Genomic DNA, 23,636 nt, shown 5'->3' on the forward strand with positions numbered 1-23,636 from the left:
CCATTCACTTGACCTGGTGTCTCCATAGCTTTCTGTTCACTTCCTGGACATAAACATTGACACCAGGCAAACAAAACACTGCTCTGGATGTAGGTTGTCTGCAACCTCAAAATATTTTCCCAGCTCTTCCCTTTGTGCTTTGGGGCTGTGTTTCTAACACCTGAGGTTCAAGTGTAGGAGGACGTTCAAAACATAGGATCCACCTGCAATTTCCACAGCACGTACTGGATGTTTGTGTTAACTTGGTGGGCATTGAGCTGTACCTTCAGTGAAGGATGAAAAACCTCACTGGTTTTTGAGTTAGGCAGTGGGTTGGACAGCAATGAAAACCACCTGGCTTCTAGGCAATGTGGGTTTTTGTGGGAATTCAGTAAAAAACATAATGATTATTCTTCTTCCCTGGAATGGAGAAACAATCACAAAGGCAATTTTAAAGCGCAGGGCGATGAAAGGAAACTGACAGATCACAGATGTGCTTGAACCCGTATTTACAATGTTACTGCTGGTTATATGTTCAAAGTTGGCATTTCCCCAGAAATTCTACCTGGGCTCAGCATCTACATGAAATACCACATAAAGAGTGAAATTGTCATTATTCCTTCCCCACCATCGAGAGAAAAAAGCAGCTGCCTGGTGTCACCTCGCAGTGCCTGCCGTTTCCTTCATCTCTCTGATGCCAGAGGTCTCTGGGACCAGCCTGGATAAAACCCCATTTCCAAAACTTTGCATCTGAAAAAAGCCCCCTACCTTGTCCAATCCCCAACCCCCAAGGTTTACCAACCCGCAGTTTATTTTTATTTCTATGCAGGGCCTCACCCCAGACCTGGCTAAGCCCTCTGCATATCTAGGAGGGGCCATTTTGTATGAGGGGAGGGGGCCATTTTGTGGGCTCGATGGTCTCCTCAGGGCAGGAATAAATGGGGACATGAGTCAAAACGGGGTCTGGGCTCCGAGGATGGGTGGCAAGCGGTGCGTCAAGCGGCGTTAAGGCCTCTCCCCGGCTCGGCAGGGCTCGGGGGGCCGGGCCTAGGCAGCGACCGCTCGCAGCACTGCCTCAGCCCCAGCCCGCAGCGGGGGCGCCGCTGGCGGGAAGGCGGCGGGCCGGTGGCGGCCGAGCCGAGGCCGCCGGGCCTGCAGAGGGCCCCCGCGGCCACGCCGCTCCGGGAGGAGGCGGGCCGCGGCCTGGAAGCCCCGGGCCGAAGCGGACGCCGTTGTCCGGCCCGCGGCGCGCCAGGGGCGGCGAGCGCGGCGCGGCGAGCGCGGTGCGCCCAGCGCGGCCTAGCCCGGCCTCTCAGCCATGGGGAAGAAGGGGAAGCGGGAGAAGAAGGGGAAGGGGGCCGAGAAGACGGCCGCGAAGATGGAAAAGAAGGTGTCCCGCAGAGCCAAGAAGGAGGAGGTGAGGGGCGGGAGCGGGGGGCTGCGGTAGCCCCGTCCCGGGGGGCCTGGGCCCGCGCTGGGGCGTTGCGGCGCTCCCTTGGGCCCGCTGTAGGGCTCGGGGCGTTTAGTGAGGCGCGGGGAGGTCGGAGGAGCGGGCTGGCGGCAGGGCTGTTTTGAGTTGAAAGCAAAGGAGTGTGTGGTTTTGTAACTATAAGTTGTAGCCTTCTCTCTACAGTACACCTGCTAGTTTTTGAGGGTTAAACGACTTCTGCTGCTAAGCAGGTGTGCAGCCGTATTTTGTATCATCCAAAGTTTTCTTAACGACCTCTGGTTACTGTCCTTGATAAAACGAGTTTTATTTATGGTGACTAGAAGATGTTGAGTCCACAAATGATTATGGCCACATCTGCGGGTTGCCTGTGCTTGACAACCAGACCTTCGTGACATCTGGGCATCAGGGGTTTTGTAACGTAATGATAAGGCTGGGGCCAAGCAGGTAGTATCGTGGGAGAGAAGATGACCCCCTGGCCAAAAACCATAAAATCCCACAAAACACTTTCTGATACTGCTCCAGGTGTTCTGGTATTTTTGCTGTAAAAAACACCCGAACAACTTCACAAGGGAAGAAAATGCTATTTTGTGGGAAAATAGAAACACAAAGAAGACAAGTTCTAGAAAAGATGCAGTGGAAAGACTTCTGGGGTGAATATAAGGACTGACACAGGACAGAGCATATAAGGTCACATTTTGCATACTGTTGCCCTTAAGAAAAGGGCTGTGGGTGTCATCGTCTTCTCTTTCTGACACACCGATGACAACCTGACAAGTGTTTATGACTTCAAGAAATGGGAAAAATACTGCTAAAGCTTTCTTAATGGTATTAGGTGGTAATCCACATTCTGTCCTTGCTTGTGATGATATAAGCTCACAGTATCCACTGATTCCAGGTAAACTGTTCTATATTTGCCTATACTAACAGAGTAAAATTCACCCTGATATTTTTACAGGCTGTTATTTGGCAGACCAACTTAGCTTTAATGACTGTATCCAAACACAACCGGCTGTAATTTGTTTAAGTGACTTAGGTACCCGCAGGTTATCAGCTGGGTATGAGATGTGCAGGCAGAGGGGTTTTGAGGTCAGTGCTCACCTTGTGAAGCTTTTAAGGTTAGCGTTAGTGCGGTCCTGGTGATGCTCTTTCCCCATGCCAGTGGGTCAGCATGTCAGGGCTGCGGACTCCTCAGTGCCCGTGTGCCAGGGCGCTTGGGAAAAGGGGGTAAGGGGTGCAATGAAAACTGCTACCAGGAAGATTTTTGCCATATCACTGAAAAGCTGGGTGCGGTGTGTGACAGCAGGTGTAAAAGGAGGCCAAGAAAATGCAGTTCAAGGCTCCTTGCCTTCCCTCTCCCCCATCCTTTTCTTCTTGTCTTAAAAGCAAATTAGAATGTTTGTTTCCCTCACTCCTATAGTGGGTGCTTTTATTTAGGCCTCAAAACAGCTACCTTTCCCTGGTCAAAACATGGTGTTACCAGCATCATGCAAAACTTAAGGCATGGAAGGTGCTGGTGTACATGTATGCTGGCTGCAGGGAGGGCTGATGCCGTGCTGCAGAGGCAAAATCCCCAGATTCTGGAAATACCTGCTTTGACTGCACCTTCAGAAAGGTTAACTGAAGGGAGGTGGTGGGCAATGGGGGTTGTAGGAGAGACCATGGATCAGAAACTCCCCCTAGCTGCGATCCTACTTCTGCCCTTGCAACTAGGTGTATCTGCAGTTTTGGAGGCAGATCGTATTTTAAATTGACAGAAGTTGAAAGGGAGTACACATACGTGCAGGTTTCTCTCCAGTTAAAGTATGAGCTGGGAATAGAAAAGAGTTTCTACTTCCATTTAGGCATTTTTCTGTTGCAGACAAAGTACTAGCTGGACTGTAGCATATAGCTGCTGATCACTTGCTAGGGCTTAAATGATGGGCGTTTACTTGCTGATTTGTGCAGTGTGTCTGCTGCAGGAATAGCAGGTGTGCACTAAATGCACTTTGCATACCATCCTTTTAGGACTCTTCTGAGCAACTTGTTGGTGTTTTAGGGGAGACCAGTCTTTAAAGCATATGTGGAAATACTCAGGATCCATTTCTTGTAGCTGAATGAAGGGAACCTAAGCAGGCAGTTTTGTTTGTTTGTTTTAAAAATTGTGAGGGTGAGCGCTGGTTTCATGTGGTGTACCGGTGGCTCTGTGCATGTCAAGGAACTCATGTCTGGCTTTTTACTTTCAGGAGGATCTTGAAGCCCTGATAGCAGAATTCCAGAGTTTAGATGCTAAAAAGACCCAAGTAATTGAGTCATCCTGCCCACCGCCCTCACCCAGGTAAGAGATTGTATGAGGCTTTGGCCATCAGTTATACAGCGGTTGATGGTGCCTTTAATGGAATTTATGCATGTAAAGTTATTTCTCGAGAATGGAAAACATAATATCTGGCGTAGCTGGTATCTGGAGTTACGAAATGGCTGGTATATTGCATCCCTGGTTAAAAAAGGGCCAAAAGCTATCTTTGGCCTTAAAATCTGCTTTTTAATCGTCCTATCAGTACAAAGGAGGCAAAGCAGGGTTAGATTACAGGAAAAACAAAAGGTAAGAGGAAGTTTTGGATTTGGACTAGAAAGCTGAAAGGACTTCAGAGGCAAAAGGATGTCTCATGAGATACAAGGCACTTGATATATCAAGTATAGCTTGGGTTCCACCTACCTCTAAGTTCTGTATTTCTGTTTCCTGTGGCCTTTCTCTGTGATATCTGTTTTCCTCTCCATGTGGTGGGACACGTCAGTACGCTACTGTTAACTCACAGGGGTGTTACAGTGGTCCGTTAGTTTCTCCTTGGGAGTGGTAGGGATCTGTCTCCGTGTGGTGCACAACACTTTGGTGGTGTGTAGATGAGCAATGACCAGTGGTGACTGCAGAATAGTGACGCAGATAAGTTGATATGAGACAGCCCAGTTCTACCCATAGTTACGTGCCCCCATAAAACTAATTTTTGTTCTCGACACACCAGCATTAAAATTCAAGAGCTCACGTCAAAAGGAATGCTAAATGAACAGTGTAACGCATGCTCCCAGAATAGGAGAAGATTTCAGACAGTGCCAAATTAATCTTGCTGGAAGTTTTTAAGAAGTTAATTTCTTTGAGAAGTTTTTAGCCCTGGGGTGAATATCACAGCCTAGTGATTTGGCAGATGATGGAGAGACCTCTGTGGCTAGAGGGCAGAGGTGCTAGCGCTGGCTGATTTAAAGGCTTCTAAGCTTCAAGACTCTTGTACATCTACTGTTTTGGCCATTCTTCTTTCTTTTGCAGGCTGAACGGCTCCCTCTCTGCTCACCCTGAGAAAGACGAATTGATCCTTTTTGGAGGTGAATATTTCAATGGCCAAAAAGTAATGTATACTTAAATTTTTTCTTCTTTATTCTACCCTCTCCCTGCCTTTTACTGTAATTTGCATGAATCTCATTTGAAGTGAAATTTAAGGCAGCCATCATAAAATATGTATTTGTCCCTGAATGAGAGCAAAATAGCCTTTTAATTCTGCCGTGATACTGTCTCATGCCTGAAGAGTTGGCAGGAAGGAGACATGTTAGAACCCATTAAGGAGTCAGAGTGATTGTCTCAGCATCAATATTTCAGGGCTTCATAATTTCTCCAGACTTAATTGTAGCCATATCTGCCCCTAATTTTTGATAACTATTGAAGAATCTCTCCCTTCCACCTTTCAAAACAAGATACTTCTGCAGTTTTGCAGCTGGTGAGGCATTGTCTGCCTTGGAGATGTGTACAGTAGCAAATATTTGCAAGTGGGCACTCTCGCTACTGAATTTCTGCAAGTTGCAAATGTTCATTGTGCTCCTGGAGACAAACTGGTCTTTGTAATCCTAAGAAATTGTACATACTCTAGCATGAAAACTCAAGCCTGCCAATGATATTTGGCCACCTTAGTCACACCCATTGTGATGTACTGAACTAATTCTGCTTGCATCACTACCTTAAGCTGTTCCTGTCTCTGGAGTTGAGCAGCAGTTTGGGCAACTTTAACCTGCACATCTGTGTTAAACTCCAGTTTCTTAAGTCCTCAGATCTTGAGCTATCACAAGCTTAAGCAAAGGTTTGGGAAAGAACAGTCCAGTCCAGTGGCTCACTGATAAAGTTGCTGACTCCCAGTCTAGCAGAGGAGGTGGTTGTCGTCCTTCCCTGCCTCATCAGGCAGGTGAGCTGTTGATTGCAAAGCCAGTGCTGTGCTCCTCCCCAAGACTCACGGGTAACCCTCAGGGGTGCCTGTGCTTGGATAGACTGTCTCTGCTCACTGGAGAGCTGTGGTGATGTGCATTTTCTCTTGCTCTCTAACAGACGTACCTGTATAATGAACTGTATGTTTACAACATCCGGAAGAACAGCTGGTCTAAAGTAGAGATCCCCAACCCACCACCAAGGCGTTGTGCTCATCAGGTAAAGTACTGGGTGCCAGAGCAGCAGTTGGAATTGTACTAATGCTGCATTAAAGATGGATGGGAGTTGATTTTCCCCTGCTCCCCACAAGGGTTTCTGGGTTCTCTTCATTCCCCTTGTAATGGGCTGCCAATGGTGTCACTTCACCTCTTCTGCTGAGGGGGCCTGTACAAGCCTGTCAAAGGTGCTTGCGCTGATCACTGGGTGGCCTCTGGAATTGTTAGAGCTGAATGAAGATTTAGGGTTGTTATCCGATGGGTTGGCAGGACCCAAGCAGGACTCATGGGGGAGACTCTTCTTTTGAAGATGAACTCCCTTTGCGGCATTATATAGGGACCAGCTCAACCATCCGTAATCCCAGGGTGGCACTGAATTTTCAAAATGCTGGTCAGGCTGTAACTTTGAATTTGCCCAAAGTGCTATGAATGGCAGAGTTGCTGTGCATGATTATTTCCTTAACGCCCACAGGCCTACATACTGCCACTCCAGCATGTGAAAGACTCGTTACTGTAGGGTATCCCTGCTAGCACGTAGCGGTTGGGCTTTGCCAAGTGTCCCAACTGTACAACACGATGGACCTCTAGCACTGACTGTGTGTGTCCTGCCTTTGGGTTGTGCTTCTTCCCCGTGCCCGCCATGGCAGATGGGCTCTTTTTCTTTTGTCTGCAAAGGCAATAGACGAAGTTGTCTGAATTTTTCTCTGGGATATCATGGCACTCCCTGAGAATTCACCTCTCTGGTGCCTGTGTCACTAAGGTCGCTGGCTGGTTGTGGTGTTGAAGGATTTGGGTTTGTTTACTTTATGTGAGCACCTGCACATTAGAAACTGGACCAAAGGCTCATATTTTTTGCAGGTCTTTGGCCCTTGCCAGCTGCCTGATAGATTATCTTACCTGTCGCAGCAAGTGGCTGGGTGACTGGTACATTTCAAAAGTTGCCATACAGGATGTGAATGTTATTTTCCTATCCATGGCCAAAGCCCTTTAGAGCTTCCTGGTAAGATCCGATAACCTGGTTAGGTTCATACGCCCTAGTTATGCTACATGTAAATGCCAGCCTTCCTCTGAGCTGTGTGTCCTTTCTTGAATTGAAAGGTTCTGACTTGATTTTTGGGCTACCTTGTCATGCTTAAAATAGAACTTGATTTCAGAGGCCAGATTCTACAAGGAAACCATAAATTCAAGTACTGTTTCCCTAGGTGAGAAGGAGGTTGCTTTGTGGGTGTGGAGCTGAGAGGAGCTTGTTTGGGGTTGGTAGCCAGCAGGTGGCTGTCTAGCAGCTGAATCTGAACCGAGCAGGCAGGCTGTGCATCAGGGAGCTGCAGCAGGATTACAACAAAAATAAAATGACAAACCTGTCTGAGGAGTCCTGCTTCAACAATAAGTTTTCTGTCTGATAATTAATTATAGTCACACAGGAGACAGTTCAGCCTCATTAGTTGACTGGTTTGTTGTCTCCATTGTGACTTTATTTTTAATGCATATTCTGTATTAACTCAAAGATAAACAGAAGTGTGCCCGTGGGTTTGTATGGGCATGTTTTCAGTCTTATTTGTCATTTCTGGTCTCTGACACACGATCTTCTGTTTGAGTTACACTGGCTTCATTACATCAGTTCAACAGAGCTGAGGTGAGAATAGCTATGGATGGGTGTCGTCAGTTGTGTGAGGAAAAGGTTTGGCTTTGTAATGAATTTTGAGCCAGCTCTTCAAAAGGTCACAGACAAGTATGAGCAGGCTGTTGCATATACCTTCCCCTTAAGCTTTCAAGCACTAGTTACCCATGAAAATCAGGCATGTATCCCCTTTGTTTAGGTAACTTTGTGTTCCCACTAATCCTGCTTGCAGTCACACCCTGTATTTTCTCATGTGTTTAATCATTGCATGTCTAGGCTGGTTTATGTCAGGGCATGGTCATGTGTCTGATGCTAAAAATCTTCTTTGCTGCTTGCTAGGAAAGACAGGCAGGTAGCAGAGACCTTCTGAAGAACGAGATCATTATCCCAGTGTTGATCTGTGATGGGTACCCTGGAAAAAACACCTGTGGAAGAATTTATTTCTAGTGTAAACAGCCCAGGAGGTCCCAGTCAAGGAAGAAATTTGCACAGTCACATCATTTCCTTTTTGGGATTCCTTACTTCTTAGTCCTTACATAGATAATTTTGATGAAGTAGGGTCTTGCTGCCTTCTCTGTGTTTTTAACTGTCAGCTTGCATCCCAACAGTGTGTTGGTGCTGCTCTGTGCCAAAAAAAAACCACACAAAAAATGAAAATCCCCTTTGATACTTTCCTCCCCACTGCTCGCCCTAATCAAAGCAGTAACAGTCTCCTCCTGTCCAAATGCTGTGCGTTTCCTTCTGTATCTGGGTTTTTTTGTTTGGTTCGTTTGGATTGGTTTGTTTGGATTTGTTTGGGGTTTTTTTTGGTTTGGGTGTGTGTTTTTTTTTTTTTTTTTCCTTCAGAGGCAGCAGTAATTCTTTTCAGATCTTGGGAAGTGTCAGGTTTGGACTTGTGCTGCAGCTTGGCTTCTTTACCGTTTGTTGTTTTATAACCTACAAAAACTGCAAAGGGAAATTGTGCACCGTTAATTGCCTTTTTGAAGACTTTTCCCTGCATTACTCTGCCTGCCTGGTGCTGGGATGTTAGATGCATCTTGGAGGCAGGACGTGCCCACATTCCTCCCATGGCTCAGAGTTCATCAGCCCCAGTATGTCTTTCTCAGGACACTATTCATATGACTAAAGGATGGGTGAAGTGTTGCTGAGCCTTAGCAGTGGAGAGATTTCCCTTTGGTGAACAGAGAGATTTGAACAATTGTTGTTAAACTAAATCCCAAGATGCTTCCCAGGGAACTTTGAGTTTGTAGAACTGGAACTCAAGATGCTAGGGGGTGGGAAGAACCCAGCTCCTTGGCTGACTCTCCTTTGCTATAGAGAAGGTGTGCTTAACAATGAGGAACATGCATTTAAAATTGCCCTTCTTTCAGCCCCAGAATGCTCCTGTTGCCAAGCAAGGCAGCAGCAGCCGCTGCCACTTGTCTGCTCTCTGGTATTAGGAGGCAGCTGCACATTTGACTGAAAGTTCTCCTGTCTCTGGTTTCTAAACCCTTGTTTGATCCAGCGCTTCCTTCTCCTGGCAGGCGGCGGTGGTGCCCACAGCCGGCGGGCAGCTGTGGGTGTTTGGCGGGGAGTTTGCATCTCCCAACGGGGAACAGTTCTATCATTACAAGGATCTCTGGGTCCTGCATTTGGCTACCAAGACCTGGGAGCAGATCAAGTAAGTGATGTGTTCTGAAGTCAACGATGTTGACTTCATGAGGAACTGTGTCAGCATAATCTGAGTTTGATTCCGGGTGTAGTGTTGTGATTTCTCTGCTGTGCACTTATCTGTCCCTTGAGTACAAAGGTGTCCATCCTAGAAATGGTGGAGAGGACAGCTTCCAGAAAGATGTGGAAATGAGATGTGTTCCAGGTCTACTGAGGCCAAAGCTATTTTATTTAATAAGTGATTTTTGGAGCATGGGTGTGTGTGGGTGTTACTTAACTGAAAGAAAGAGTATCATGAACGTTACTCTGTCCTCCCAGCCATGGTGGGTGTAGATGTCCAACTTCTGAACAGTACTTGTTACTCTATCTGCCTGGGCTCCTCCTGGCTGGGCTGTAGAAGACCGGTACAAGGGCCTCACCCAATTTTACCATTGCTTGAGAAGACAGCTTGTGTCTATCCACAGAGCCAACTTCACTCCTGATACCTGGCATTCATTGCCTCAAGATTCTTTGGGATAAACAAGCCAATAATTCAAACCTTTCAAGGTAAGTAGATGCCAAAAGCCCTGCTAGTTTCTGACAGGAGTTAAGGTGTCTAAATATCTTCTGTAGATCTGGCCTAAAGTCCTCTGCTCATGTTTCCTTAACTTTTGGCTTCTCGGTTTTGCTGCTCATGTTATATTAGCATGAGAGAAAAAGAGGTCTGGTGGGCCATCCAGTGGACTAAGAGGCAGGAGATGTGACTGTGACATAGACTTCCTGTTGGGCTTTGGGGCTGTCTTGACTGTGGGATTAGTGAGAGCGCAGCTTTGGGAGGGCTGCAACTCTGGTGCAGCTGACCGTTGAGGTGGCGGTTGGGAAGGCAGCAGCTTTTGAACACTTGCTCATCTGCTGTTTGACCTGTCGAGCTCCTGGTTATGAATTCCATGTCTTCCTTAGGCAGATTTAGGGCTTCCCACCTAGGTTGATCACTTTTCACCCGCTTACAAAGTGCAGGTGCCTGTCGTGTCTGCCTCTTGGACAGTAGTTGAGAGGGTGGTTTAGGACTGAGCTGTGCAGAGATGGACACCCTGGCTCTACCTTGGCACATGCCTGAGGCCACACAGTGCGTCATTGCGCGTGTCTGCCTTTTTCCCCCCTCCCTGCAAAATGGGAGCATCAATATTGCCTGAAAAGGGGGAAATTTAGAGGTTTAATTTTGCTCATGTTAATGTAGCACTGAAGGCACTCTGACGTGGAAGGTACAGGGGAAGGTACAGCCAAAGTGTAAGAATCCAAGGAGTCCAGAACAGGCTGTGTTAGAAGGATGCTTCACAGCACGGGATCCCAGGAGTCGACTGCTTTGTGAGACTCCAGGGATCGTCCTTTTGAGTAGCTCTGGGAGACTGAGGGAAAGCTGTTCAATTCATAAGTGGCTGTTTCCTGTTCATCAGTGTGGTTCTTGGCTTCAGACCTGGCAGTGTTAATCTAATAACAGCTGTAATTTGTCATGTTACAGGAAGCCAGATTAACTCTAGTCAGCCCTGCTTGTTTCAGAAGTGGGGGTGAGAGAAACCCTCCAAAATGATGGAGGGCTCTTTAAGAGGTGCAAGGATGAAAAAGATCTGTCACTGTACGGGCTGATCTGCCTATTGTTGTTAGGCAGAAGCTGACGTAATGACTGTGACTGTACCCCTCCCAGCTCCCCCAAAATAACTTCTGAATCCCTTGCTCAGTCTCAGCCAAATAAAGGGGATGAGCTCAAATGTGTTACATCCCTACTGGTTTCATGTAAGCAGGTTGGGGGGAGGAAGTGATGCTCGCGATAGAGCCCCTGCTGAGAGAAAAGGTTGACATTTGAGCCAAACTCTTGGTTGAAAAAACCCTCACCGGAGAGCCGTATTAATACCCAGGTGCAGGGAGAGCGAGGGCGGGAGATTATTTTTTGTGAGCCATCCGAGAATCCAGATGAGGCTTCGTTAGCTCTGCCACTGATGGTGCAGATTGTTCTCTCATGGGTTTGCAGATGCACTGCTGTAGAGCTGATTTAGGGTTTTCCGCTCCCAGAACAAACGCTGCAGTACCTGACCTGCCTGGGAAGAGGGAACAAGGTGGTTATGAGGCTCTACTCGTCCTACATCTTATCCTGTGGAAGAGAGCAGCCTTGGGGATGTTGACTCTAACTTATACTGCAAAAGCACCTGTTCCCTCCCTCGAGCTGAGCATGAAGTTTGCATGCGCTGCGAGTTGTAGGATGCCCCCAGCAGTCCCAGGCCTCCAGGACTAAAACCGTGGCAGGAGATTTTGTTGTGATGGGTCGTTCGAGTTAGTGAGGAGAGAGCCAGTTTGGCAAGGTGAGTTCCTAGTCCTACCTAGGGCTGCCCGGAACTACCCTCCATCCCCAGGTGTTGGTTGTCTGCCATGCACTTGGCTGCCATGCCACAGTGCATATGGAGACACTGATACTTCATTGTGTCTTAGTAGTTAAAAGGATATACATTTTCGAAGTGAACATCATAAATTATATGGGCGGAAGTGCCCTGGAGAGATGATCTTTTCTCTCTCCCTTTTGCAGGATCTACTCCATTTGAGCTTCCTGATGTGTTTGGGTGGACGTCTGTCTTTCAGCCTTGCTGGAACTTTGAAAACGCCTGTGCCCTGGTCCCAGTGTTCGAATAAAACAAACTGCATCTCCTCCCCGTCCTTGGGCAGAGCTCCAAGAGCTGCATTAATGAGGCATCTGGAGGAGGAGGCTGGGAGGGGATGTCTTTGTTTTAATGCTAACCTGACTGAGTGTGAAAATCAAGTTTCTGCAGCCTCTTTGCTTTTCCATATGGCATCTTGATTACAGTCTGCTTGGAAAGGGGAAGAGGAAAGGGCAGAGATGATTTTTGAGTTGTACGAGGGATTTTTTCCCCCTACTTCTTCTAAAACTATGATCATAACACGTGCTGCATTTCACTTCCTTCAGCATTCTCTTGCCAGGGAACCCCATCGATGCTGTCATTTTTCCACATAGGTTTCTCATGTCTGTCTGAAGTCAAGCACTTGCTTATTTTGGGTTGCCATTAACCAGCTGGGATGACTGGTGAGAGTAGGGGTCAGCTTGAGGCCTAGTGGTATTGGGAGAGTGAACATCTATGTTTGGGAAGACTAAATGGAGGGGGCAGATTGTGCAGGCTTTTTTGGGTCAAGGTGGGGCACCAGCCTTGGTACAACAAGCCTTCACAAAGCAGGCCAAGCAGTAATTCTACGTGTCCAATGTGGTAGCAGTGTTATCTGAGTAAATGCCTGGTGATGGACATTTGGGGTACAGACTAGCATTGAGTTGGGTTTGGAAGATGTAATTTTTAGTCTAAGTAATAGAGTAACACAGTTATTCATTAAGAAACATCTGGACAAGAGAGACAAAGTTTCTGTTTGTTTGACATGGGAAGAATCACTTGTGCCCCAATTCAGGTGGGTTTGAAAGTGTTGGTTTGCGTGGATTGGAGAGTTAAGATGACCCTGCTGTGATCTGAACTTGCAGTTCTACGACATCTAGTTATTCCAGCCCCACAGCTTAGACTTCAGACAATTACGTTGTCCTTCCTTGCCTATGGTTCATGCCACAGACTATCTTGGTGCTGTAAAACACTTCTGAAGAGAAAACCTTGAATAACTCATCCCTGTGAATAACACACCCCTGTGCTGTGCCTGTGAAGGCTGCTGGGGAAGTAGATCTCCATTATCTCCCAGCACAGAGCACAGTGGTGCCAGTCGGCTTGACAGAGTTAAAAATTGCTGTGTTTAGCAATATATAGCTATATTTACTTGCATTTTGCATGCACAAAGATGGTCCAAACACAACAAATCCCAGCCCATTAGAAGACTTGCCAAAAACTGACTTTGACTTGTTGGAACCACCATATCACGTATGTGATGCACAAGGTTGCCTCAGAGCACAATCTGTTTGTTGCTCTGCCTTAGAGCTAAGCAGAAATTTAACTTAATTGCCTCATTCCTTCCTAGAAAGAACTGCCTTATACAGCTCTGTGTGGCCCAGCGCACTACCTCAAAGAGAGACAGGGAGCATCACGCTTCAGGGTTGTGCCTGGGAACTGGTAGATCCCGCTTCTGTGTAGTTCTTTGTCTTGCTTTTCAGCCTGTATGGCTCCCTTCCCTTTAATGGTGGAACGTTAACGATACTTCCCAGAACAGTTTTGTGAGATGTGGTGCTATAAATATTTCAGGATAGCGTTTCACAAGTGTATGTTGAACGCTGTTTACAGAGACAACTGGAGCAGTCACTGCAGTGCAGGATGCCTTTCAGCATAGGTTTGTTTCTGATTGATGGCTCTCCTTGCTCACGTGCTATCTGTCACCGGAAAGATCAGGTCCTGCAACACAAGGTAGAAGAGCTTAAAGAAAAGAAGGGTATTTTAGTGTACCATTGAGCAGACTTCCTCTGTCAGCCCAGAAGTGAGCCTTGGGAGCTTGTTCTTTGGTAGATCAGGAACCAAATCTATAACTGTTGATTGTCTTTGCAAGGGATTCGATTTGAGGATTTTGCGCCTTGTGCCAATTGCGTGTTCACTTGCATACTTCCTAACTGAGTATGCGAACACACCGGTGTGCTGTCCGTGTGTGCCATTGAACAGAACGCCTGTTTGCATTCACAAGTGAGATGTAAAACTGAACGCTGAAGTCCTGGGCTTCAGCTGCCTCGAGTACCAGAGGATAAAAGTGCTTTGTCCTGAAATGCCCCTTTGATGGGTTGTTCTATCCATCATCATTTTCATTATTACGGAAAGGTTCTGAAATTCATCTGAGCGTCCTCTGTATGAAGGACTAAATGAAAAGGTAACTCACTTATGCAGTGTGTAGTTCTTGTGACACGTAAATCTTTAATTCTTGAATCTGGGGGCTGAATTCAGGTCTGTTATGTTACTATAAGTCCCAGAGTAACTCCCGAAGAAAAACCAAATCCCTTATGGAGCAGTTCTGATCAGACTCATGCTGTACATGTGTAGAGCCAGTCCTTATCCAGACTTACATTTTAATCTATTTTTAAAAAAAGTCTGGAGAATTTACAGCTCCCTCCCACATGTCTGCTTTCTGGTGTCAACCCCATGAAGTAGAGTATTAATCATAAAGTCTGTGAAACCATTTCCAAAATGCTTGTTTTGGACCATGAGCAATGATACAGGTAAAAGGAGACAGTTTGCACTTGGGAAACAAGTCTTCGAGCTTGCAGCAGGTGCCTTCTGCCGCAGCAGCGCGCTTATGCATTACTGCCAGTCCTGCTTGGCTGTGCCGTTTGGCTTTTCCAGTGTTGCGTTTGGAGACTGGGGACAAAGGGCCTTGGCTGTATGAGTATCTCTGTGTAAAACTACTTTCCAAGAGCAGTTGTTGCAAGAGGGCGTGTCCTTACATCAAAGGCTATAAACTTTCCTGTATAGTCCATTCCTGCAATGTGTAAAGCTAAGGCCAAGAGATAATACAAGGCAGGTAATACAGTACATAAGAGAAGATACAATACTGTGCAGGGTGAGGCCCCCTGGAACCATGTTCGTGTAGCTGGTATATCTAGTCTAAAGAAAGGGGAGAACAGCCTTGTGATTGAGAGCAAGTGGTGCTGGTGCTAGTGAGACTTCTCTGAATTCAGCTCAGGCCCCAGGCTGGATGTTTTTGTTCGTGACTTTGAGTTAATTGTACACTTGAGAACTTGTTTATTAAAACAGACGCATCAATAAATAAACTTTCTATTGTTCAGAATTGATTTTTGACTTGGAGGAAACCTTTTTGAGAAACGAGGCAGAAGATATTCTCTGAGAACAGGATTTTGTTGTCAATGGTGATTTCTAATTCCTTCTTTCCTTTAAAAAAAAAAAAAGATTTTTAAAAGATACCATCCTTTGGAATAATAACGTGGGAGCTTTGTTACAGAAGAGAAAAAAATGGTTTCAGATCTCGATGAAATTAATACTAGGGGTGCTGTTCTGCAGGATGATACTTAAAAATCTAGTAAATGCCTAGAAAACCCTACTCTCTTTTAGAATAAGAACTCCAAGCAATCAATATTAATTCAGTCTTACCTAAACACTGCTGTTCTGCATGGAGTTTTTCATTATGACTGGTGTGAGATTGTCATTTCTGATGGTGAATAAGGGCCCTCATTTTTTTCTCTCCACAGAAATCTATCACCACTCTTCACAGCTACCTGCTGCCAGTTAAAGCATAGCAGTGGGGTTGTCGGTTTAGGTTTTGCTGTTGTTTTCAACGGTGAGCAGGCTTCTCATTTAGGCAGTGATTCTGCAACCACTTAATCCGTGTTAACACTACCTATTTGAGGAGTCTTGCTGAGTTCAATGGTGCTAATTCTGTGCACTTTGGGAGACTCCTCAGCGAGAATGAAAATGGGATAGATTAATCCATGGGGACAGAGAACACACAAAGCAAAACCCTGTTTCCTCTGCAGTTTGGCCTAAAGTTGCCTTTGTTTTGAGAGTTCTTGAAGTTGTTTTTGTTCTCTGATATGATGCTCAGTCTGTAGGTGAACATGAAGGGTACACATCTTTGTTGCCTCTCAGGAATGTCATTGCCAGCTGCATGGCTTTGCCTGAACTGTTTGGATGTGACAGATGGGGCGTTGTTGCTTGTTTCTGGAAATGGAAGTGGCGCATTTAACTGAAAGGTCAGGAGGACTTCAAAGAGCAGAACAGGGAGGCGTAGCTGCTTTTTAATGCGTAAGATAATAACAGTGACCTGTTTTGCTGCAATGCCTTTATTCTTGAGGAAATGTAAGTAATTTACAAAGTCTTCTCACTGGTTTGATGTTGTATCCTAACTGTGGATAGATGAGTGAAGACAGTACAGGTACGTGATTTCCGAAGACGTTGAGGGAAAGTGGATGTCGGAGCCAGTCCCTGGCTCTCACTTGGCGCTTGGAGAAAACATCTCTGTCTGAAGTGCCTTCTTGCACTTGCAGGAGTTAACTGCTATTCATTAAACCCTCCTGAAGGATTAGCTCCTGAGTCATAGCAGAAAAGACTTAAAGACTTTGGGTGCTGTTAGAGACTAGCTGGCTTATCACTAGGAATAAAATTGTTACTGCAGAATGCCTGTGTTGCGAATACCGAGAGTCACAGGAAGAGCACACGCACACTGTTCTGGAGAAAAACATACATATGTATTAAGGCAACAAAGTTCCCCATGGTTTCCCATTCCAGGAGAAGAGAATCTGAACTCAGCCAGCCCCGCTGCCAATGATGTCAATAAAAATTGATTGATACACTAACAGGAAAGGGAACTTTGCTGATAAGTGGAATTTCTTTGCATTTCAGGGCATCAGGAGGTCCCTCTGGACGAAGTGGACATCGTATGGTTGCTAGCAAAAGACAGCTGATCGTCTTTGGAGGTTTCCATGAGAGCGCGAGGTGGGTTACTGCAGGATGGCTGGTGATACTGAATCCTCTGTGGAAAAAAAAAATAAATCAGAATTTCACCAGTTACAGAAAGCTGGGCTTTAATGGAGAGATTATCCTCAGCAGTACTGTTGCTGATCTAGACTTTTATGTTAGAAAGAGAAGTCATCTTGATTTAAAGTCTTCAGGTGTTTGGGAAACCATTGTACCACTTAGCTACCCACTGAAGTAGCTACTCATCCTTGTAGCTAAAGCTCAACGCATCACTTTTGGCCTCTGAATGTTGTCAGAGAGCCTTGTCTTCCTAGAAACATCTTCTCCAGTAGGCTCTCACCTACTACGTGAGGTCACAGCTATGCTGTCATGGGGACTGTGAAGAGAGCTGAGCTACGTATTGTCTCAGAGACAGCAAGCAGCAGAACCGCAGCTCCTCAGAGCACAGCGCAAGTTGCAGAGCCCACCCTAGATTTGGCTGCATCCTTGGGAGTTTAACCTGTGCGGAGCATTTTCCCCTAGCAATATGTGAGCTGGCTAGTAGAAGGAGAACAGGGCATATGTATATCTTTCCCACCCCCCTAGACAGACAGAGCTCTAACCTGTTTTGGTCTTGTGTGTTCTGGTTTAAGTTACCTTGGACCATGTTAACAGGGAAAAGTTGGTGAAACCTCTGTTGTAGTAAGGAACGACATAAGCAAACAAGAACCCAGAGAGGCCTTGCTTAAAGGAGCTTTGTCAAATGCAAATTGTTGCCCTGAAATGGTAACCTTCACCCGAACATAGTTTCTGTACATTGCTATGGCTATGGAAGGAGAAAAGCCATAAATGCAAGGAGTTGAATAAGGTGTTGCACCTCTTCAGGGGTTCCTGGTGCTGTTCCTGAAGTGTTTTTTTTTTTTTTTATCATGTCCTAAACGGTGACCACTGTAAAAATCTGTGTGTGCCAATTTGCTCTCCCTAGAGATTACATCTATTACAATGATGTGTATGCCTTCAACCTGGACTCCTTCACCTGGAGCAAGCTGACCCCATCGGGGAATGGGCCTGCTCCAAGATCTGGGTGTCAAATGGCTACCACTCCTGAGGGCAGCATAATCATCTATGGAGGCTACTCCAAACAGGTAGGAGGGACTTTGTGGTAAGCCAATGCAGTATTTCCTGGATGCTAAACAGAATAGCTGATGGAAAACCTAAGGGGCTAAAGTGAAAACTAAAATACGACGAACTGAAGTCGCCTAAATGAGGTGAAGTCGCCTAAATATGATGGTCTTAACATGTGTTGGCTGTGTTTTGACTGCTGGGAGAGGGCAATGGGCTTAGAGCTTCCTTCTGCTCAGCTTTGCAAGCCTTGTCTCCAGCGTGAGATTTGGTGATCTCGTCACACAACTGCCCGCTGCTCTGACTGATGAAGTTTCCGCGTGTCAGGCAGCTGCCAGATGGCCAAAACCCACTGGTAACGAGGGAGTGTGTTAGCCTGTGGTTATGCCAGCTTGGAGCAAATGTGCAGTTGTGCCCTTGGATTGTCCATATGCAGGATGGTTCAGGCTGCTGTGAATCAGTACTGCTACCAAAAGAGGCATCTTGTCTTCTAATTGCGCCTTTCCTCATGCAATTGTGTGCTGATCAAGGAGCTTATCTTGATCAAGATGAATTTTCTATTTTCCCTGCTAATCTAATCCAATATAAGGAGGTGATATCACGGTGGTAGGAATAAATAACTGGGAGAAATGGCAATTTTGGCAACAGTGGTGGTTACTCCAACTTAAAGCATTCTCAGGTAGTACACGTGTATATTCCAGCACATCTAGGTTAAAAGCAGCAGTTGCCAGGAGACTCATATTTTCCTGAATCGGTGAAAGGGTTAAGGGAGCGGCACAAGTTAGCAAACTTAATAAACCAAAGAAGGCTTTTGATGAGCACCAGGCTTCCTCTGCTCTGCTTCTTGCTTTGTTAATCATGGTAATTTATACTGGATAGCCCTTTCAACCGTATGTCCTCATTGACCAAGTATCCCTGTCTCCATGCTGGGTGGGAGGAAGTAAATATTTCATTGAGCAAAAGACTCCTGCAAAAGCTTTTAAAGTTGCAAATGCAGACAGAAGACCCGGATCCTGCTGCTACTGTCTCAGTGGAAAGGCATTGCTTCCAGCAGTGCGTCGCTGGGGGAGGAGGACGCGTTGTTCTTCTGATGTGAATAAATGAACAAAGAAGAAAAACAGGGAAAGGGGAGTGAAGATAGTCTGTCCATATATTTAGAAGCATTTGTGCCTCCTCACGGCCTGTGCTTAGGGCTCTATCTCATCAGATGTGCATTTGATTAAATAGCAGTAACAATACAGAGGCATTTTCTACCCAAAAGGGCTTTGTCCTCTTCCTTTCTCTGTCCTGTTTCCTCATTCTTGAGGGTGGGAAGGAAGCATGAGCCTGCATGCTACGCTAGATGTGGATCTCTCATGGCTACTGAAAGCAGCTGGGGTTCAAGTGCCCACTGAGCCCCATGGAAATATAAAAGTTGACGCATGTTTGCGGTTGATTTTATTCCACTTTATGAGAGTGGGCTCTGTCACACTGCTCTGGGTTGTTTTGAGCTACTAAAAATGAAGTAGAAGGGATGGGGGAACACAAAGCTGCCCTCAGCCTTTATGCAGGACACTGAGCAAGGATAAGAGGTGGGTGCAGTTCCTCTCCAGCTTAGAAAACACCTTGTAGATTAAAACCACCACTCCTGTTATGAATCTACTTCCTTTGTAACACAGAGAGCTAAGTCTGCTTCTCTCTGATGTGCCATTCCGAACAGGGACTTTGCTTGTGTATTCTGTAACACAGTGAACTTTCAGGCAGGGGTGGTGCAGCCGAGCTACAAACGGACCAAAGTACTGGACAGAATTGTCTCTCTCTGCAGCTTTCCTGAGATGCAAAGGCAACAAACCTTTACCACGGTCCTGAAAATTTAATTCAGCAAGATTTAGCTGCTCCAGGAGAAGCACAGCTTCGTTAACGTGTGGCTATTTAACTCTCATTGTATCTTATAGCTGATTGTGGAGCTGAGCCTCTCTGGGTTTGCTTTGAATTGAAGGAAGTGTGTTTGGCTTGTGTACTTCTCCCCAAGTCGTTGGCCAGGGTACTTTTGGGAGAAATAAGAGGTAGAAGGTGGAGGAAACAATACTTAATTGGAGCTGGACAGGAGCAGGAGAAGACCTACTCCTTGTCTCCAATTAGAGAGGCAGATGCTACATCCAGGAGTGCTATGAAGATGGTTCTGGGCACATGAAGACATTTTTGCATATGAAACCAGGCAGGTGTCCAAGCAAAGCACCATTCACCAAGTCATGTAGAGACTTCTCTTCTAATAAGAGGCAGTACTAAGTTGCATGTGTCCTGTAAAAAAAGGTGCAGGTTTGCGTGGAGGCCTCCTGAGGCCAGAGCTGCTACCAAGCATGTGTATGGTGTGAATAGGTTTGGAGGCAAGAGGAGTAGAAATCATAATAGCTCCTCTGTTTTAATATCAGCATGATATGGCTGTCCCATTGCTAGAGGAGAGTTGTGATGTGGTGAGGCTGCTTTCCTGTGATGTGCAGTTCTGATGCATTATATCCTGTCGTGCCCTTAGCCCTTGTAAATCTGCCTTGAACTACTGTACCAAAATAGCTGTGTGGTGTGGTATAAATCACTTTACCGAGGGCAAAAAGAGATGTAAGCCCAGGAGGTTCATGGTTGTAGGTGGAACTGTAGGCATCCCTGTACCCAGCTGGCTGTTGGTGCTCTGTAAAGCTTGAGCAACACTATTGCCAGAGATGTTCCCCTGACTGAACGATCAATCTGCCCGTCCTCAGTCTGGTCAGCAGTCGTTGTGAGCTGGGAAGGGAGAAGCAGAGGGCTTTGGTTCCTGCTTTGATTTTTCTGGACTTCCATGGAGAACTGAGCGTGGAGGGTCAGTTTTCAGTAACATCTGTCAGCCCAGGCCATGTGGCTGAATTCCTTTGATGTAACCTGAATAAGAAAGTCTCTTTCATAGCTGGGGAAACGGAGGCAGGAAAGATCAAGTGGCTTGTCTAAGGCACTCCAGTGCTTGCAGAGAGAGCCAGGACACGAACCTTGGTACCCAGGCATGCCTTTGCCTGTGCCAGCCACTAGACTTTGCTGTTCACGTGGTGAACAACCGCGATGCAAATGGTGAAAAAGGAGCTTTACAACCCTGAGTGTGACTAACTTGAGATGTTGGTGCACAAACTGATAAGAGCGTGCCTAATATCTTAAAATGGACAATTCTTAGCACAATGGTGTCCCTGTTTCATCTTCAGCCGAGAAATTATAAAGGCAGCTACTGCGATCCATTACAGAAGGGGATGTTGTGGACCTTGTCAGCTCTGCCTAAAATGTGCCTCAGAATCCTGCAAGGAGCTCAGCCTTGCTCTCCTGCTGATCTTAAAGATGTCTTTGCCCGTTTCTCATGCTGGGGATGGGGCTTGGTGCAGCAAGCTGCATTTTTGGCTGTATAAGGCAATGAGACCTCTCTATTGCTAGGCAACGTGAGCGCGCTGTGCCTGACTGGCACGGCAAATGCAGCCAGGAGGTGTCGGAGGCTAACAGAGCTCTACCTTGCAGGTGCAAGCAGCCCACAAGCCATGGGAGGGCTGGCATTACATGTGTGCAGGGCTTTTGGATGCCAAAGATGACTAGCGTGTGGGGTTTTTTGGGGTATGGGGATTTTTTTTAAGTGGCAAGCTTTGCAAAGCTGAATTGCAAGGTCTAGTGGGACTCTGTAGTTCTGCCTGCTAAGGAATTCTGCTAATTGGATGTATTTTGCCACTGTTGATCTCTTTTTATCAGACATGTTTAGCATGTTATACACTGGGAATGCTGATGCCCCTTCTTCTCAAGAACAGCTCTCCATGCCTCAGTTTCCTTGCTCTTTGGAGGGGAATAAACAGGCATCTTGCTGTCTGTCAGTGGAGGTAGGGTGTCTTTTTTTTGGCTGCTGCCTGTAAAGCTCATGTAACTTGCTAGTCTACCTGTATGTGCAAACAGTAGGCTGTTCATATCCAAATCAGTTTTGTACTTGAAAGCAAACACATGGAACTTCAAGGCAAGAAGGACAGTGGGGGGGAACAGGAGCCTCTTGTGACTGATGGAGCAATTTGCTCAGGGCAGGCGGCTGTCCTGGGTGTGAGGGGGTTGATCTCTCCAGTGGCAGTGTACTGCTTGCTGGTGAAGTGTCTGGTTTTGAGCCAGTGTGAGTTGGGGGAAACAGGCATCTCTTTGACAACAAATAACTAACTCCCACTCCACCTCATTGGGGTTTTCTCAGCCCAAGAAGCTTTGTCACGTTGCATATGCAGCGTGTTTACTACAGGGAGCCGTGTGGTTTTCAGGAGAAAAATAATGCAGTTATTCTACGCAGCTTGTACGATAGCGAAGCCAACTGCTCTCTCTGTGTTTGTTATTTCCCCTCCTTTCGTGCAGACAGCGCACATCTTACTGTGCTCCTGTACCCTTAGCCTGCGTGTCCCCTGCACATAAGAATGTGTGCCCTGTCTAGCATTTAAGGACAAATTGCAGCCTACCTGGGACTGGGGAGGAAATAACCACCGTTTTTGTTATTGTTAGTGGACTGGGGTGCATGTCATGTAAGGTGTAAAGGCTCCTGCCTGTCTGTCTGTCTCCCTCCCTCTCCTCTGCCCATCCACCCTTGACAGCTCTTTGCTCAGGTGAGGCTTGGAAGGGTGTTTGATTAAGGCAAGGGACAGACTAAAAAAGCTGCTGTATCTCAGCTGTCAGCAGCCTGCAGCTCGGTGGCGACCTCTGCCACTCAAGACCTGTGTGACAGAGACAGCGAAGTGTGACATTGCCAGAGGATGGCACTTGCTCGGCACAGTGACTCACAGCCCTTTGAACCTGAGTGCTGCTGCTGTAGATGTCACAGTACGTGTGCCGTCAGGCTATGAATTGGTGTACTCGATACTTAACAGCACCTTTCCTAGCACGCATTTTGTTCCCTTCCTGCCCTGACAGCTCTCTCTCAAGGGTCTGTTCAAAGTGGGCAGCTCCCAGCCCCTCTGACCACGTTTCCAATACCAGAGCTCCTCTAGCTACACCTCAGAACCACTCATCAATAGAAAAACTTGTCTTGTTTCTATTCCATGTGCTGGAGAACTGGCAGGGACTGAAAGAGTAATCACTGTATAAACTCTTATTCAGAAAACAGGACTTCCGCTGATGCTTGTTGCTACAGGCTTCCAGTCCCTTGCGTGCCTGATGCTCTGTTGCTTGAGGACACTAGGTGGAATAGTGAAGTTGTTGACTTCATTGAAGTGGTTGCACAGAAGAGGATCTCTGCAGTGTAGACTTTCTGTCCTGAGGAGTATGTGTCTCTCAGTTCACTAATGGGCATGCTTAGGTGCAAGTGGAGAGCAAGATGACACGTGAGCCACAGCCTAAACTAATAAATTTCCCAAGACAGCCCTACAGACAAACCCTGGTCTTTAAGTTAACTGAAGCTTCCTTTCTGCCGCACTGTGAGCAGAGTTCTCCTCTTAACCTCCAGCACTTCGTTATCAGCCTTCCCCCAGGGCTCCTGAGCATCCTCCAAGTTACAGAGGTGTTGTGCAATGCCTGAAACACGCTTTCCCCTCTTCTGCCTTTCTGAAAATTGAACACCATTCCTACGGATGGGATCCCGGGCCATGCAGTAACAGCGCAGCGTACCCTGCAATGACAAAACCTGTCAAGTGCAAGGCCCAGGGCTGGGCACAGTTGTGCAGCAAGAGCAGGAGAGCACTGTGCTGTTGTGCTCTCAGGTACACCCCAGCCCTGCTCATCTTCCTGAGGACTGGACCCATCCCTCCCAGCTTCTGCTGGGATCTACTGCCCGCATCTTGGAAGCACTTACACAGCATAGCAATGCCATTGCTCCCAGGAGGAAGGGAATTACAAGGAAGTAGGAGCTCTGCATGAAGGATGGGTGGATAATGACATTATTAAAAGACCTCCTACAGTGGTGTTGCATAGCGCTGCTTTCAAATGCTGCATGTTGCTATGAGCGCTGGAGTACAGGGGCTTACACTGAAAGGAGCAAGGGAAAATCGCATTTAAAATGGTGCATTTAATTGCCTCAACTGAGGCT

General features: G+C 46.6%; 1 protein-coding gene across 3 annotated transcripts in view; it reads left to right on the plus strand.

Annotated features, from left to right (window-relative positions):
- The first annotated feature begins 1,182 nt into the window (after nt 1-1,182).
- The window catches only part of KLHDC4 (kelch domain containing 4), a 29,327-nt gene continuing 6,873 nt past the window's right edge, over nt 1,183-23,636 (plus strand). Inside the window, exons 1-8 of one of the 3 annotated variants that reach the window (XM_075101202.1) lie at nt 1,194-1,396; nt 3,652-3,743; nt 4,725-4,803; nt 5,769-5,867; nt 9,005-9,141; nt 9,596-9,677; nt 16,436-16,528; nt 17,475-17,634. In XM_075101202.1, the coding sequence (XP_074957303.1) occupies nt 16,473-16,528; nt 17,475-17,634 (216 nt within the window). In that variant the 5' untranslated portion in view covers nt 1,194-1,396; nt 3,652-3,743; nt 4,725-4,803; ... (2 more) ...; nt 9,596-9,677; nt 16,436-16,472. Of the gene's footprint in view, nt 1,397-3,651; nt 3,744-4,724; nt 4,804-5,490; nt 5,629-5,768; nt 5,868-9,004; nt 9,142-9,595; nt 9,678-16,435; nt 16,529-17,474; nt 17,635-23,636 lie in introns of those variants that run through there. The other 2 variants (XM_075101201.1, XM_075101203.1) reach the window with 2 other exon arrangements.

The sequence above is a fragment of the Phalacrocorax aristotelis genome, chromosome 8, assembly GCF_949628215.1.
Source record: "Phalacrocorax aristotelis chromosome 8, bGulAri2.1, whole genome shotgun sequence".
NCBI classification, from domain to species: Eukaryota; Metazoa; Chordata; class Aves; order Suliformes; family Phalacrocoracidae; genus Phalacrocorax; species Phalacrocorax aristotelis.